This window comes from Neocloeon triangulifer, unplaced genomic scaffold (genome assembly GCF_031216515.1).
Source record: "Neocloeon triangulifer isolate White Clay Creek 2 clone unplaced genomic scaffold, ASM3121651v1 ptg000006l, whole genome shotgun sequence".
Taxonomy (NCBI): Eukaryota; Metazoa; Arthropoda; class Insecta; order Ephemeroptera; family Baetidae; genus Neocloeon; species Neocloeon triangulifer.
In genome coordinates, this window is record NW_026775549.1 from 2,987,931 (window position 1) to 3,006,554 (window position 18,624).

The 18,624-nt window shown below is 36.7% G+C and overlaps 1 protein-coding gene across 1 annotated transcript; it reads right to left on the bottom strand.

Moving 5' to 3' along the window:
* Positions 1-4,518: 4,518 nt before the first annotated feature.
* Positions 4,519-11,590, bottom strand: LOC132194169 (homeobox protein engrailed-1a-like). The gene is made up of 2 exons (XM_059615291.1): positions 10,694-11,590; positions 4,519-5,637 (listed from the first exon to the last, which is right to left on the bottom strand). Exons 1-2 carry the CDS (start codon positions 11,301-11,303, stop codon positions 5,237-5,239), a joined length of 1,011 nt encoding a protein of 336 aa, XP_059471274.1. The 5' UTR covers positions 11,304-11,590; the 3' UTR covers positions 4,519-5,236.
* Between the last annotated feature and the right edge of the window lie 7,034 nt (positions 11,591-18,624).

The following is an 18,624-nucleotide window of genomic DNA, read 5'->3' on the forward strand; positions in this document are numbered from 1 at the left end:
AAACCAAAGCTCTTGCCTGATGCACCAGCAGGGCTAATAAAAACGTCCACGCGCGTTTTATCTCTTGCGGAAGAAGACGGACAACTCCCTTAAACTATTGCTGCAGAGAAAGGATTATAGCTCCGCATAACTAGATCCGCTCAAAACGCGCTGACGCCGTTTAAAAATAAATCTTTTATTGTTCTTAGTATTTGTATGACTTTATAATAAAGTTAATTATCAAAATTTAAAAATAATTTACTTTGCGTTTTTTTTTTACTATAATTTTATTTTAAATTTAATACATTAATTTCAGCAATTAAAAATTCTTTAACTTTTATTTTTTTATACTATGTAATTTTTAAGAGCTCCAGAAATGTAATGGAATCTTAAGATCTGCTTTAGATTGGATTATTTATATTAATATAATTTATGTCAACGTCTATCATCAAACTATTCTTAAATTTGTTTATGTAAAATCATTTGTATAGTCTACATTTTTGTCATTCCATTACATATAATATTTGAACGTTCAATTAAATTGTGCAAAGAGTATCAACTTAATCATTCAATAATTATAATATTAAAACTGTGAATTTAACTTTAAAATTATCTTCAATTGACAAAATAACAGTCGATTTGGACTTATTTTCAAAATATCGAGAAAAATTCGTTACTATTCTCTAAACTAATCGAATTTCATTCAACCAATCTTTATAGATTTGTCAAATTTACTTTTACATCTTAAATCTACAAATAATTCAGCTAGAATTTTTTAGAATCATTGTTCACTTTAAAATTGAGGGCAATAGAAGAAATTTACTCCTATTTTATACTAACGCAGAAAATGATTTTATTTTTAATTATATTAGATCGAAAAAAGTGCGGAAAAAACCTCTCAAATTCTAAGTTTATACTGTGGAAATGACAAATATTTTGTCTAATTACAAGCTTTTTCATGTTTACTTTTTCATAATTTAATGATTATCTTGGAGGAAATCAATTTTCTCTGTTGGACATTGAAAAAGTGGCTAATTGCGAGCACATCCTTGTGCAAACAGAGTTGTGGGTAGCAGGAAAGAATTCCGCGTGGCGAATCCAGCAGAAGAGAAGTTTTGTGGTTGGTTTAAAAGAATGGGACTATCGCTCATGCTCATCAAAAGCGAGCAAAAATTCCAGGTAATTACACTGGCGAGTATAAGGCTGAACAAATTAATTATTCGCCGCTGTCGGAAAAGAGGAGTCTGTGCACCACCAAGTTTATATTGCAGAGGCAGCTCATCTCAAGTATGACCAACGCAAACACAAAGCACTCGCTCGGCAGGAGAAATTTGCACAAAGTCTTTCCCTGGCGGTCTCTGCGACTATTAACTTATAAGACGCGCCGCTCCTATTTACAGCGCGCGCAACCGTCGTGTGTGGTCCTCCGAGCTGACTGACTGACTGATGCCATAATCGCCGATGTGGCTGCTGATATGCATGCACACACACACACACACTCACTCACTCACCGCCGCCAAATCATTATCAATTTGGTATTCGGCTCTCCCTCCGCAAATATTTTTATTGAACCTGGCAGGGGCCAGGAAATTGGTTTCACCTTTTTTGCACATCAAATAATAAAACAGAACAAATAGTTTGAATTAATTTTCACTTGAAAATAAAAATAAAAAAATTAAATCAATATTTTGTAAGGGTTGAGAAGGTGGATTAAATGTTTGTCTTTTAAAAGTTTAATTACATTATACCAGGTTAATTTTTTAATTTCTAAGAATAAATTGATTTAATTTGAATAGTGTAGTGAGGGTGCGAAACTAAATATGTATAATAAACAATTAAAAGTTAGACTCTCTGTCTTTAGGACTTTATTTTAATTTTATCGACAAACAGATGAAGCTGAAATTTCAATTGAATTGGTTTTATTTATCGCTGAATAAGTCTGAAAAATCAATATTGGAATAGAGAAAAATAGGCACACAGAGCTAGTGAAAAACTGGCTGAAAGTCATAGCCGAGCATTTAACAAGCGGTGACTACGCGACGAACTACAGAGGGAATTTTTAATATAAAATATTGATTGATTCATGATATTAACAATTTATAGTTTCCTCTTTTGCTCAGTTAGTTCATTCGGTAGAGCATGCGGGGCTCTTAAATTTTTTTCCTATCAAGAAAATTAACTTATAATAATTTTTCACATGGTGATTTCTCGCTAATTTCAAAACTTTATTTTATTCCTTCCTGAATATTGTTAATTCATGTATAATAGAAATTTCAACGAGATAATTAAATTACTTAAAAATTATAATTTTTCATTAATCTATTTCAATCCAAAAGCCTCTTTGAATCTTAAGATATAGGTTCTGCCTTGGTAAATTATGTAAATGTTGATGGGCTTGAAAAAATTTTAAATACGTTTAGAAGTCTTTCATATTGTTAAATGTTCAATAATAAAAATAAGATAAAATATTATTTTCAAAAATCGTCAAAATGTAACAAAATTATAAAAATTTTATTATAATAATTAAAAATTTTAATTGATCAAAATTTTATATAATTTTCTGCTTGAATTTTTTATGAAATTTTTCTTATGTTCAATATAAAAAGTTAATTTTTTTTATATATCTATACACTTTATTCTTATTGAATAAGTTTTACACTCAAGCATATCATTGTTGATACTACTTAAATATCCGGGAGCTATAACATTGTTTGTGCGGCAAGAGCAGTCGCAGCTGCCCGGGAGTGTTGTTCGCCGTAATTATTATTTTCAGAACTAATTTGCCAGCAAATATGACCGGCAGCACAACTCGCTGAGGGCGGTCTTCCTTTCGTTCTATACGCTTGCAGAATTATTTTTTCTCTCTTTCCGAGGAGACACGAATACAAGACGCGGATGCTGCGAAGCAGATTCTCGTTAAATCGTCAGCAGCTGGGGTTTATTTTTATGCGCCAACTTGGCAGACGCAACATTCATCATCCCTTAATTAAACAAAAAATAAATCCGCGTGTCGCGGCTCCTTTGAAGTGTCACCTCATAATTCGAGACACATGTAAAGCAGCCACCGGCAATTAGCGCGCGCGGTGCTCCCATTCATTGCGACGATGGCCACACACACAAGCGCGGCCGAAACCCCTTTGTGCCGCGGACCACTCTACTCTTTGTCTCGTTATCTCTCAGCACTTAATACGCATTATTACTGCAAAGTTATTCCGTCGCGCGGCCAACCCGCCGTTTTTATCGCTAATTACGACCAACTGCGGTTGACCCTCTCCTAATTAGCATCAACACGACGCAGATTCTATTTCACACTCCGTCGGCCGACTGACCATCGGCAGCAATTTAAATTATATTCTACCGGCGCCGGCATTTTATCTCTCGCACCACCCGTGAAATGCACTTTTAAACGCGTTACGACACTTTTCCTCCCGGTGTCATTTAAGTGCTTCTCTCGACATTTCAAAATTTGCTCCATTTTCCTTTGAAATGGGACGCTTTTTAGATAACTTTGGAATGACCTTTTTGGTTAATGTGTTAAATAAGGAAGCATGTGGGGAAAACTGATAAAATGTGCAGGCTGTGTTCATTTCCTGAGGGGACTTAAAAAGGTTGCTTAAGACGCATTTTGTTTTAAATAAATTTTTTATTTTTAATTTAAGTGCTTGTATTTAAATTAAGAAAATGTTAGTTTTATATTTGTTTTGTTTATTTTTAATATAAATTTATCAATTTATTTATTGTAATTATTATATTTTTTGTTTTATTCTATTAAATATTTTTTTTATAAATAAGTTTTTATAAGTTTCTTTAAATGAGTGGATTTTATGTAACAATATTACATACACACAAAATATTTTTAACTTTTAATAAATTTGTCAAGCTAGAGCATGGAATGTAATTGATATAATTATATTGAAATAATTTATATGTTGCTTTGGTTTTTCGTTATTACAATACTTAAATTTTTATTTATAATATCTAATTAAATTAATATGATCTAAAACAAAAGAATATATAATCAATTCATTTCGTCTTGAATGACCATGATTTTTACTTACCCTCCCATCCAATTTTTTTAATTTTTTTATTTTTATTATTCTTATTTTGCCCAACTGGTTTTTCTTCTATTTTATTTGTTAACAGTAAAAATCATTTAAACAGATAGTTTAAAACAAAAATCAGAATTTTTCAAGCATTTAAAAGTTTCAGCTTGAGAATTGAATTTCAAATAAGGGCCTTGGAATTGCAGCTCCAACTTTTTTCAATTTCTTCGAATCATACTCATAAATGAATGCATTTTGCAGGCGCAATCTGTCGGAGCATTAACAGCGTTACGAATCGTTTTCCCATTATTTATTGCCTCTCAGCGCAGATGCAGATCATATAAAGAATGCGGGCTACTGCTGCAGTTATCATTACGACTTTTTCTGTATGTAATTAGGTGTCCCTGCCGCGAGAATAGCGATTGGCTTTGCTTTCAACGCGCGTAAATGCTTTCCAGAGAGCGGATTGTTTTTCTCGCAATTAATAAGAAATGAAACAAGGCTACTTGTTTGTAACATGACGATCGATTTTTTATTATCCGACGATGCTATGAGGCGATATACATATAATAAATTATAATACACATCATTTTATGTACACAGGAGTCGTACCGAGTAATACATGTACACTTTATTAGTACTGCAGCATTATTTAGCATTAATATTGTGAACGTGGCGCATTGATGAATATTAAAACGAGCGTGAATTTATCCTTTGAATTTAAAAAGCGCACGAACTTAATTTTGAGATAGGGCAATTTGCAAAGCAAAAACATTTTTTGAAATATTTATTTCAATTTTATTATTTCAGGCTGCTGAGATACAGAATAAAGGAGTCGATTTCAAACTTTTGTACACATTTTTTTTTTGCAACATTTACATTCAATCTACCATCTATGATTGCAATAAATTTTATGTATTGTTCACGAATCTAAGAAGCCCTACCGCATTTAATTTGTTTTAGAATAATTAACACAGATTATATTAGTATATAGTGATTTACTATTTTTGAATATATTGCACATGCACAAGACAAAAACACTCAACTCCAACAACTATTCTTTTTCTCCTCTAATTTTTTTACACATTAATTAATATAATCATATGTTTTCATCAAGTTCTCTTCTTTTGCACCAAAGTCAGTGTCCATTATCGAGAATTTGTCTTAAAACTAACCAGTCTTGTACTGAGATGCTCCTCCACTGCTTCTTTTTTTCAGTGGGCCAGCGGGTTGAAAAGGACGCCGGCCGCCCTGGCGGCGGCCGCCTCGGCCCCCGCCTGCGCGGCGGCGGCCGCAGCCGCCTCCAGTTCCTCCTCCTCGTCGACGGGGATGGTGCTGTGGTTGTACAGCCCCTGCGCCATCAGCTGCAGGGCCAGCGTGCCTTTGCCGCCGTTCGTCTTTTTGATTTTGGCCCGCTTGTTTTGGAACCAGATTTTGATTTGGTTCTCGTGCAGACCAAGCTCGCCGGCCAGCTGCTGCCGCCGCCGCTCGGTCAGGTACCTGTTTTCTTCGAACTCGCGCTTCAGCCTGTTCAGCTGCTCCTGAGTGAAGGCGGTGCGTGGACGCTTCTCGTCCGGACGCTTTTCACGCTTTTTCATCCGTCTCGAACGCGGACCTGCGAACATAGCAAGATGACAAGTTTAGTTAGGGTTATTTAATGGTAAACATTACAATGTAATTTAATAAATAAAAATATTCATACGAAAATTTAACGATTTCCAATATTTCATTTTATGTGCATCAATATTTTTTATTTGAAGTATATATTTTAAATTTATTTAAACATATATTATTTTTGTTCATTTAAATTTTATTTATAGAGTCGAAATAAACATCCTTACATTATGAAGATACAATTACATAAAATATTTATTTAACTGAATTATTTGAGGATCACAAATAGGTATCTTTTATCAGAGAATGGTAACTGGCGGATATAAGTGTTTTTTTTTTTTAAATTTATATTACATTATACTGAAAATCTTAGCATCTAGTGAATGCACAGTGACATTTAATAAAATATCATTTTGCTAATTTGGCGACAGGAAACTTATTAAAACTGCATGTTGTTTGATTTTAATTATTATTTATAATTATTATGTAGTAAAGACCCTCTAATTATAAACGATATTAACTCATTTTTTATTTATTAAAAGACCTTCAACAAATCATAATTAATAATTGACATTAATTATCCTCGATATTTATAAATTGCTTAATTCTTTAATTTAATTAAATCCTTAATTTCTATCAAAATTTAAATAAAAATCACTTCAAATCTACTTATTGAATGTTGCAACATTTTGAATTCATTATTTTTTTCTCCGTGCTTAAAGAAAATATTAAAACATTAAAAATGAAAAACAATTAATTCAGCACCTCTCACTTAATTAACTGATTTTATTACTATTCTTATTATTGTGACAACAATACGCCGAGGGAATAAATTGAGATTTGAATCTGCCTCATTTCGTGCATTATGTGATTTGCGCCGACTATTGTTTTCGCAGCCTCCGTTTTGCAGCTCATTTTATTCGCGCCGAGCCACAAATCTCATTAAATATCTCCTCGGCGGTAATGCGAGTTGAGTGCTGCGTGAATTAAGTTTCACACGTGCTCGGTCGGACCGAGATAAAACGCTCGAGATTGGCGCGGTGGCGGCGGCGCGAGAGATGTTTTATTTATCAAATAATGCGCGCGGCCCATTATTAAATCCACGACGGAGCAAAACGCTTTGTTGCGAGCATCAGCATAATTTCGGCACTGCTGAGAGAGTGAAAAAAAAGAGTACACACGCGTGTGTCTTACTGCGCGCAATTACACCGCGCCGAGATAAACTTGAAAACTCGCATTAAGGGGTCTTATAAAAAGATTACGAGTGTAATTATTTTATAAATTTCATGATGTGATGGCCTCAATTGCGTGATGTGCGCTGCCAAATCGCGCAAATTTATCACAAATAATATACATTTTCACATTATTTTGAAAACCCAGCAGGAGATAATTGTTTTTTTTTTTATTGTATGTAAGATTAAATTTATACACCGCCTCCCAAAGCTTATTATGGGGCATCAAAATTCTGATAAAACTTTGAAAGCAACTCCAACTATATATTCATTAAATAATCAGCCCATATTTTTGCCCAGTTTTATGAGAAGTTTTCAACGATTGATTATAATTTTTGTAACTGTGAGCAAAAATTTCAGAACGTTTTAAAATTTGTAAATTACATATTTTAGATTTGAGTATTAAGATATTGTGCTAAATTTGTACACATAGGGCGCTTTTATATTGATAATTTTGTGATTGAAAAATGTTTAATATGGTTAGAAAATGAAATTTTTGTTTTGAACCTATTTTAATTTTTAATGGAATTCCTCGCCAAATTTTTAGACTTTTCTTAAGTGATTGTTAATTATTAGTACCAATTTTCTTGGAAGGTTCTTTTATTTGTAAAGAAAAATTGCATGACATTATTTGAATTAAAAAAAAAAAAACATTTATTGTTCAAAAATCCCCTTTTAGAGCAAAAATATAATTTTACTTTTCATATTGTGCAGAAAAAAACTGTATCTATGAACTTTACGTTTTAAAGCCTAGGATATTACCTGCTTTGGAAAATACTCATTCGTTATTTGCTATTATAAAATCCCTATAAAAAAACCCTTATAAAAGCTGCAGATTTTTCTTTTCTCTCTTTTACAGATAGTTTGTAATGAAAATTCAGTCACAGTAAACGGAGAGAGAGGAGTACGTGTGTTTCTAATATTGTAGGCGGTGTCACAACTATTAATCTTGCCAACAACAAGTACTGCACAGACCAAATAATAAAATAAACGCGTGTATTTATCACCCGCACACTGCAGCAGCCAGAGAGATAAAATTTATACACTTCTCTCTACTCCGCACCCTCTTATATTCATTACAGACACGGTGTGTTGTTTGCACCCCAGCGCTCTCAAGTTAAGGGTTGATTATTTCGCACCCTCTGTGCGCACTGCAGCCACTGAATATATTATCTAATCTGTTGGCCAGCAGCGCGCATAGTTAGCAAATAAAAGAGCAACAAATGTATCGCTCCTGTGGGGATATTAAAAATATTTTTCTCTCCTATAGCTTTTTCAAATGAAACCTAATTGCAGTTAATGGATCCCAGCACGCGCAGGGGGTTGTTGGTCCCAAGTGAAAGTGAAAAATAAAGCTGCGCCAGCCAGCTGCAACTGCCCTTTTCGTCTCCGAGCTTGCATTTTATTCAAATGAGCTCAGAGAAGCTGTGCAGAGGCCATTCTCGCGGCCGAGGAATTTCGGCCCAAAAAACACCATTAATTTTGATTTTCACACGCCTGTCTGCATTCCTGCAGCTCGGAAACCACAGCGCAGTGAAGACGATGAGTCAGTTAAATGATCGTTCGAATTTCAAAATTTATTACGATATTGAAAGGTATATGGTAAAAAATTAAAACTATTAAAAATATTACTCTTCGATGCCTCTTTTATAACATTATTAAAGTTTTGCAAAATAAATATTGAAATTTTAAATAATAACAATAGGAATTTTAAATATTAAATTTAGTTATTTTTTGTATATTTTGTATAATTTAATTTTTTATCTTTGGCGCAAGAAAATTTGTTAATTAATTTATTGTATACTTAATTTACAAATTCAAGTATTCACTAGCACATGCTACCAAAATAATACGTCAACAGAAGAATCAAACGATAAGGTTTCTTGGTTTTTCCCCAAATAGATTTCATTGTAAGTTAATGTTGAAAATTTATCAAAAATAAAAGTGATCCTCAAGAGATTTCAAATTATTTCTGCGTTAAAAGCATTACTTAAAGTAAGTCCTCTGAGTATGTATAATGGCTCTTTTGTACGCGTTTTATGGTTTTCTTTTCTCCTCACTGGCGCCCGTAACAAAAAAGTTAATGATAGACGTGCGGCCTTTCGGGCTTTTTGTGCTATTTCTCCGTTCTTTCTCTCTCCTTAACGCGGCGGCGGCCGATTGAATTGAAGCTTTGTTGCTCGGAATATGATGATGAAAATTTAATTCTAGAGCACGCAAATTAGACCTCACGCGAAGTTTCCTCCCAGCAGCAGCGAAAGACGAGAGAGCTGTCCAGAGCCTCTTTTCTTATATGTTAATTATGGCCATTGAGTGGCAAAGTGATGTGCGACGGGGCAGATGTGCCATATTTTTTTAAAGCAATTTTGATTGCGTGTTGAAATTAATGTCATAATACCTCGGTTTGATGCGAATTTCTTATTTTATTATTAAAAACCCCAGGGCAAATTTTCTCATTAATTTCCAATCAATATAGATATTAAAGTTCTGCCGGCCGAGCTCGTATATAAAAGCTGATTTTATGCTGATTGCCTCGGCGGTGTTAACCTTTCTCGCAGCACAATGGCTTTTTCAGTCATTACGCACATCAAGAATTGTTTCGTTTGAAAAATGTCAACCCATTCGCCGACGGGGAGGGATTTCAAGTGCCGCACACGCAAATGCGCCATAAATCCGTCGCTAATTATAATTCCATTGTGTGTCAAAAGTATGCATATAATGTTTTTTTCCAGCCAAAGCAACGAGAGATTAATAAGAAATTTAAATTCGCGCATGACAATGTGTAATTAATTTGCTAACAAGGCGGAATGTTTTTTCTTTTTTCATTTTAAAAACGCTTTTTGCACAACCAAAGAGAGAGAAAGAATTAATCACTTGCTTTGGGATTCACGTTGGCGGCTCCGCGTGTTCCACATTTTTGAACTCGAAATCGGAGAAATGCATTGGTTGTAGGTAATGAATCGCGGGCACAAGAGTGATCAATCTCTGTCGCTGGCGTCTCTTTCATCCAATACCTTTTTGATGGGCATGCGTGTGCACATCATCAATAAACACACTTCTGGCCCGGTCCTATATATACAGAATGGCTGGTGCTAAATGAGAGCGTGCGTGCGCCTCTCTCGCGCAAACAAACACGCCGCGAGAAGTGCCATCAGTCATCAGCCTAGTAAAAAGCCACTCTTCACCAAATGTTGAAAGCTCCAAAATAAATTCAATACCGGATTTTGTCAAAAGAAGAAAGTGCCACTTATTTTCAAAAATTTATATAGGAATTTTTTGATAATATAAATCTTTGATTAAAGAAAGTGCATGTTTTTTGGGTTCTGATTTTTCATTTGTCAGGTTGAATTGAATCGACCTATTGTAATTTCACAACATTTTCTTGAGGGCCTGATCCCCGCAAATGACCCATTGTTTTTTGACAGCATCAATCAGATTGAGTAAATAAAGATCATTTCCCCCAAAAAAGGGACTGATGAGCTCGAGATAAAGATTGCAGGTTAATCAACGTGAAAAATACATTCAATAAAAATTCAATCGATGCGACCCTTTCAACTTAAATAAATTCGTTATCCCCTCGAATATAATAATAAGAATAAAAGAGGCTGCCTTCGTGTGATCGTTAGCGGACGGAGAAAAATCTAAAGGAGCTCCCGAGATAAAGGCGGCAGATCCCTCTCACGGAGGCACCTCGAATTTCCTCTCCCTTTAAAAAGTGAACGGATTTATCTCTAAAAAAAAAAGAAGCGCGCTCTCCGAATGAATAGGCAATTTTTTAAATAAAAAATTAAGTTTTATAATTGAACATACTATTGAGATATTTACCTGAGGAAGGTCGGTCCGAGTAGCGGGTGCAGAAAACCCACGCGGGCCACATCGTCTGCTCCTTGGGCACCGGCGGGTCGGCGAGTTTTTCCTCGAGCGAGGACGCGGGTCTGCTGGAGCTGCAGACGCTGCTGGCATCGCCGTTGCTGTGTTTGTCCGAGTCGTCCAGGTGCAGGGCCACCCTTTTCCTCGGGGGCGGACTACACGGCCGGTGGTGCAGGATGGGCGACGAGGTGAAGCTGCGGCAGTCGCCGTCGACCGAGCTGCAGCGGGAAGATCTGCTGCGTCCGGAGTCGACGTGCGTCCTCAGTCTGCACTCCTCGACGGCGCGGCGGCCGAACTCGGGCCGCAGGATGTTGGAGACGGAGAAGCGCAAGGGTTGCTCGGGGGCCGCGGGCTCGGCCGGACTGGCCGGACGCCGCCCGCGCGAACTGGCCTGCAGGGCGAAGGTCGAAGGGTAGATGGGCATGGGGTGGTGGATGATGGCCGGCTTGATGTCCATGGTGGGCGACAGCGCCGGCTTGTAGGACGAGGACGACGGCGAACTGGTCGAGGTGGGCCCCGGACTAGAGGCGTTGTTGGGGCTCGAGCGCTCCGTTTCTAGGGCCATGGTGCCCCGGGACACCGAACAGCCACTGCGGGACGAGAGCTGTCACTTATTTCGCGCGAGACAGGTTCACTCGCCGCTTCAAGTGGAGATGAGTGAGAGATCTTCGAGCTGTCCAAAAGCAGGCAGTCCCGCCGGTAAACACACTCCCCTTCCTCCACAAAAAACGGCCACCCCACCACCGCGCGAGAGTGTGTTTGCCTAGGGTTATGTGGAAAAATTGTATTCAAATCGGCGGCGCAGCAAGAGGAAGCCACTCGAGAGCTCGCGCGGATGGGGAAAAAATAAGACTCGGACACAAAAAGACGCGCGGCTCAAGTGTCCCCTGCTCCCCCTTCCACGCGGCCGTGCTTAAGAGACACACACAGCTTTATTACACACGAGCCATCCTAGGAGACTCGGCCCATTTTTCCGTCCCTGGTTTTTTTCGCGCTCCTTGCGCCGTGGTGGGGTCGCGACTCGGCCGCCGGGCGTGGCCTAAACGCCGCGGAGGGGAGCAAAGGGTGGAGCGTCGCGCGCCGAGATGTAATAATTTTTATATCAAAACATCACAGCCCCGCCGGGAGAGGTAATCAATACTTGTTATTAACGGTGACGTATGCAAATTTCGGCCGCGCGAGCACACAATCACAAATTAGCGCCGAGAGTGGAACGACGTATACGCCAAGGCTTTTATGTATATTATCGCACGGAGGGTGAACTTTGGCGTGGCGCACTACAACAATCATATGTGTAAAGGGGATGAGACGGGGGTTTTATTCAATCAGCTTTATTAAACCGAGTGCTCGTCGTTTCAAGTAATGAGAATAACAAAAATGGAAGGCCCTTTTTCCAATTTTTATTACAAATGAGCTCAAATTTAGGGAAGGAAAAAAACTTTTCCAACCTTATTCCAACCTTTGAAACGGCCAATTTCAGGATAAAAATAAGCATACAAAAAATGGAAGTCTGTAAATGACGAATTATTAAAAAAAAATTATAGTTATTCTTATAATTTATTCTTCATTCACACGGTACACCAAAATTTAAAAAAAAACTGGCAAATGCAAAGAGATGTATAAGTTAGTTAGGGGTGAATTAGAGAAATTGCTGCTCTTTGCTATAGCGAGAGCCGAACAACTATAGCTAAAGCATAATCACGCAGTCATGCTCCTTGCGCATTAATATTTACTACGATTTAATGTTGAACTTGCAGCCTCCTGCATGCATATTAAAAATGACAAGATAAAAAGTTATTTCTTCTTAAAAAAATTAATAATAATTTTTAACATTTTCAGCTAAAATTTAAAAATAAAAACATTCATACCGGTTAAACAATACATTATAAAATATTTTTTTTGAATTTCTTAAATTGATTATTTTTTAGAGGTTTTTAAAAGCTTAATTTGAATTTGAAAGCTATTTTAATTGTATGTATAAATCCAAATTTATCTAGAAGTATTTATAAAACTTCCAGTTCAGCCAGTAAATTATAGATAACTCTTCTAAAAGGAGCGTTTAGTTACGAAGAAGTTTGACTGTTGTAATAATGTATTGCTGTGTATTAGTTACTGATTAATTCATTAATTCAACATAATATGATATTTTGTCACAAGTCAAAATATTGAGCTGTATAGAAGCATAATATATACGCTTCATATTCTGAAACCTAAAAATCTCATTCTGTTGTATTAAAGAAATTTCAAAGCTCGCAGGAATTACTTAATATACAAATCTATATTCTATCACTCTCTACTTAAATGAAAAATAAAAATTAAAAAAAAAGATCTCGCAAAACGCTGTGATTGAGTAACTGAAACAATTATTCGCAAGTGCAATACATCACTTATTACACTGCCTAATGGACCACCCACGGAGCGAGGAAACCAAAAAAGACGCGCGAGAGCAGCTCCTTTTTTCATAATCTAGCGAGCTGCTCGCTTGATCTGCGCCAACAAGCTTTTTGCAGCTCGCCCCGTGTGAACTATCCAGGCACCGCAGCATGCAGCCGACAGAGTGCCCTTTTATAATTAAGCGTCAATTAAAATTTTCTCACATTCGCGCAGGACGTGTAACATGAAGCAGCTCGAAAAATAATCTCTGCTGCAATATTATTAAAAGATAAAATCTGACAAGCGACAAGAGAAAGAAGAACGCGAAAATTTAATCCTTTGACTTTTGAATCGAATAAAGAGGAGAGCAGCCCGGCCATACAAAGAAAGCAATTTATGCCGGCACTGGATTAGAATGTCAGCGCAGAGGCTTCGTATATAGCAAAACAAGAAAATCGCCCCTTCATTTTATATATTGTATAAATGCGATTTGGCCGCGGCGATGTTTATCTACAAGCAAAGCTCTGCGTACATAAACATGTATATATGGAAGTCAGCTGCATCTCTCGTCTTATTCGGTTTTTGTTGTGTGCATGCCCGAGTCAATGGGACGAGCCCCTTGTTTAGTTTTACCTGCGCGCGAGGTTTCAATTCAAATCCATGCAACCGCAAACCCGCGCGACGTTTTACTCTTGCTCAAATGCAGCTGCAGCCGATTCTCGTGACGTGCCCGCTGCTGACATTATTTAGCCACCCTGTTTATATACATTTCGAGCGTGGACAATCTCCAAATGACATAATTTATTGCGCCAACTCTCTACTGCGGGCTGCTTTTCGATTCAGGTCCGCTGCCAAAACGGACTTTTAATTTTCTAAATGGAAAGCACGTCCCTTCGCCAGAGTTATGGCTTTTTTATTGTAATTAGGCTTTTTGCACGTTGCAGTGGTTGCGCGGGCTGCATAACTTTCGACCGGCGCGGCAGCTGCACGGGTTTCTAATTTCGAATTTTCCAATATTTTATTTCCGGAGATGTTTTGCCACTGGGGAAAATATCCTTTTCCAAGAAAGGCGACTTCTCAGATTCAAATTTTTAGGTTGAAAAACTCCCAAGGAAAAAAATTGACATTTTAGTAAGTCATTTTAGGATTTTTAGCATTTTCGTAGCAAATTAGTATAATCTGTCGGTTTCAATTTGTATGAAATTCTAGAGTTATTTATTATGATTCATTTAAATATTATTTTTTTAAATCTATGTATTAAACTTATTTCAATTTTTAAAGAAGACTCACCCTAATTCAAAAGTAATTTTTTTTTCATCAAAATGCCTCTAAATAGCCCCAAAAATCTAAAAACAAATTTTTTATCATTAAAATTATTTTATTCCCGCATAATAATTGACCAAAATTACGCGATTTTAAAGATTCATTTAAAAAAAATCCTGTTTTTGCCAATTTATCTCTTCAATAATGATTTCATCATGGAATTTTAATGTTTTCATCTTCTCGAGTCTAAATTAAAAAATATCTTCAACGGTATAAGAGGTTTGGAAGCGCTTTGCACACAAGTAGATTTAGTGCTTTGTGTGGGCCTAATGGACCACGTCCAGCAGCCAACATGTGTCAATAAAAACATCGTAACTATGTCACCACTGCGCGCTGCAGATAAAGAGTCGCATAACACACTCACTAAATTCGGCCACCAGCGAGCAAGCGCCTCTCTTCTGCTTCACTGGAGATGCGTGGGTTGCATCGAGAAAACGACAGTGTGTGTTTAAAAAGTGAAACTCGCCCAACACAAGAGACAACCCAACCAATTCACGAGCGGCGCAGAGTAATTGCTGAGACTGATTTTCAATTCTTAATTGATGATTCATTCTGCTTCAGAGTTAAATGTCAATTATTTTTACTTTTATAACAATGCACTTGAGAGGCTTTCGTTGATTCTATTCATGATTTTTATGGTTGTGAAATAAAACAAGTTGTTCTTATTTGAATATTAAACCTAATTGTAGTTGAAAGAATCTCTATACGAACTACATGAACATGAACGCAATATAAAATAACTTTGAAAGGCAAAGGGGAAGATTATGATTGAGAGTTTTTGATAATTTGTTGAATTTGCTCTCTGAACGTTATTCCGACAAATCTTTGTTTATCGTATCATTCTATATATAAAATTCAAATAATAATATAAGATTGTTTCTTTTTTCTTAAATTTTTAACCTATTGTAAGACAGCTTTCTGGGTAGAGTTTTTTTTTAGTGAAATTAAATTAAATTTTTTTGAAACTTTTTTAAAAAAATCACGAAATTAAAAATTTTGTTTTACTTAACAACATTATTATCCTTTCAATCATAATTAATCCTAAAATTTGCGTTTCCTTTAAATGTGATTTTTTTTCTCATGCCTATTATTTGTTTATACTTTCAGATAATTTTTTTAATTACTATGAAGCAAAATAATATATGCATTTTGTGCATGGAAAATTTATGCAATGATTTCCATTTATTTCAATTTTAAGAAAAATGCAGATTTTATTTAAAGTAAAAATTTTGATGAGAGAGAAATCATCTTTTTATGCTAATACCAAAATTTGGCATTAAAATTTCCTATTTTACCGGATATTCTTTAAAAACCAGAAATCTTTCATTGCGAAATCACGACCACAGTACAATTGCTAACTGTAAGAATATAAAAAAACCGGCAAATAAAATTAAATGCCTATAATACAGTTAATTTTATATAGGCATTAGAATTCAGGTCGGGCTTTTTATTATCCAAACACCAAAAAATTACGCTCTGCTCTATGAATAGAACAATGGCTGCTCACTCTCTAGAATTTCCAAATTCCAGCACGACGAAACTATTTTGCGCAAAATGCCCATTTGACCTCCCGGATCAAATTTCTCTTCTCTAAGTTCACGCACAGAAACTAGATTTGCTCTCTCGGGGACCTCCCGGACCCGCGATTTGATGTCTGTGTTGGGTCAACAGAACGCATGCATTACTGCGGGACAGAGCAATAAATCCAAATGCCATTATTCAAACCGCTAAGCCGCACCGGGCATGGAAAGTCATGCGTGTTTATATTTATTTTCAGCCACTCTTTTCATCGGCAAACGCTGCGGTGGGCAAATAAATTTGTCGCCGATGCAAAAGCAGCTCGCGATAAGGCGCGATGCGGGACTGCAGATAAAGAAGGAAGTGCTGCTGTTCGCCGACAGATAAAAAGCCGCTCATTTTATTTGTATATTTTTTCGCATTCGCAGAAGCTGTTTTGTGATTGATTAAAATTGGCCGAGTGTGTGTATTGAAGCGAAAGAGCAGAGAAAGAGAACCGAGAGAGCAACGTTTAATTAATTGAATTTTCTCGGAAAAAGAAGCGGAGAGACGGCGTCGGCTGATGAAAAATCGCGCGCACGTCCATGTTGCTTGTGAGTACGTGCGGTGGAGAATGTAATTTTCCTATCATTTCTGCGAAATCAATATTATTTGAGCTGTATTAAAATTTAAAATTAACAAATTTAAATAATAATTTTCAAATTAATTTTGCAAAAAAAATATAATATAATTTTTGAACTTTTACAGCAATTTACATTTTTTGCAGATTTTTTTGTTTTTAATTATTTTTAATTAATCATAAACTTTTTAATAATACAATTGCTTGTTTTTACAATAATCTTTATATTTTTATAAAGTAATATTATTGAGTTATATTCAATTAAGATATTTAGATTAGTTGAATAATATATGATGATAAAAATTTAATCGAGTTAAAAATAGATGGTTTTCAATTTCATAAAGGAGATGGAATTTTCGCTCGTTGAAATAAAGAAAAAAACTACTTTCAAGCGTTTTATCATCTTCAAATCTCCGAAATGATTTATTCCACCTGACTAAACTCCTATACCCCTTTTATTTCTCATTTCAATCTTCGAAATTCTCTTTTGCAGGGGTGAGTGTAGGTGGCAGGTACTGGGATAGAAGTGTGCGTTATTTTATTGAGTTGCATCGTTGCATGAAAAAAGCACCCCGAGGCGCGCAGAGGAGAGAGCGTGGGACGCGAAGGTGCTGCAGAACGAATGTCGCGACCACACTGCAGCTCAAAAGCCACCCACATTGGTCACCTGTGCATGGGGTCCACTTGAGGTCACCGTGAGAAAGGCCTGTGTACAAAACACCGGCTTTGTTGTTCGCTGCGTGCGTGGCAGGCCCGTCACCTTTGGCTTGTAAATGAAGTGAGAGCGAACAGAAGGATGACAAAGGGCGAGCGGCGCCTTTAAAACTTTTATATCCCAAACGTTTCCTTTGCATTCTGCCGGGTAATTAGGCGCGGTCGACCAGCAAAATTCTCTCAAACCCCAAACAAATATTATAAAATGAGATTTTTCTCCCCTCTTAAAGCCTTTATATCTACTTAAAGAAAAATAAACAAGTGGACAATAAAGAGGGACTAGAAGATTTTAGTGAAATTTCACCAGTTTATTCCTTCTAGGGGAGAAACAAACACCACTGCGAGGGGTTAAGTTAAGAAGATTAAACTCTATATTGTGACAACAACTGTTTTTCAAACTGAGAAAAAGTTGGGGAAGTTTTTTCGACTGGCTTTCTGAAAATTAAGACGACTGTCGCCACTGGGTTTATGTTTCAATGAAAGTCTCTGGAAAGTCTGTCTGAGACGGGATTATTCAACAATGGACCAAAACATCATGGCCTATGTTTACTTTCATCCCTGGTAATAAGTGGAAAAAATCTTCTTATACGGAGCCATTTAGGCTGCAGCCATAAATTGATTTAAAATTATTAAGTAAAACTATTCAAATAATTTGTTTCCAATTAACTGTTAATTTGTCTTGAAATTAGCTAAGGTCGTCGTCAGCATTTCCTATACAGCTATGATACGCATCATCTGCATATTTTGTTTTTCAATATTTTATTTTTCGCTTGGAGCCTGGCAACTTTTTAATTACCTCCTCTGCCCACACACCGGCCATGTTTTGCCGGCAAAAAGGGCGCAGTGACAGATTTACAAGCCGCACACTAATTTGTGGATCGGAAAAGGATCAAGTGTCGGGCGGCCCCACGCTTTGGCCTTCCTTAATTTAGTCCGGCCAACAATTTGATGGCGTTATTATATTTCATTTCGGCTTTCAAAAGAAAAGCTTCGGAGAGAGAGGAGTGTATATATTATTATATGCGTTTGACGTGAGATGAGTTCATAGAATTGAGAGAATGATGCTCTCGTTGATTGACGAATGAATGAGAGACGAGAGGACTCTGCTGGAGTGAGTGATGAGAGCGAGAGATTGAAATGCAAAATCAACTCCCGATCAATCTTCGCTACCTGCCATTGGCTTTTGATGAATGGACGCTGCACGGCCGCAGGTCGTCTCTCTCGAGTCTCAAGTTCGCTTTATTGACGGAATGTAATTCCCAAAGCAGATGGATGGCCGGCAAAGGTCAATGCTGCTGCTGAAAACTTGTCTTGGCCACAAAAGGCAGGGTTTAGAGAG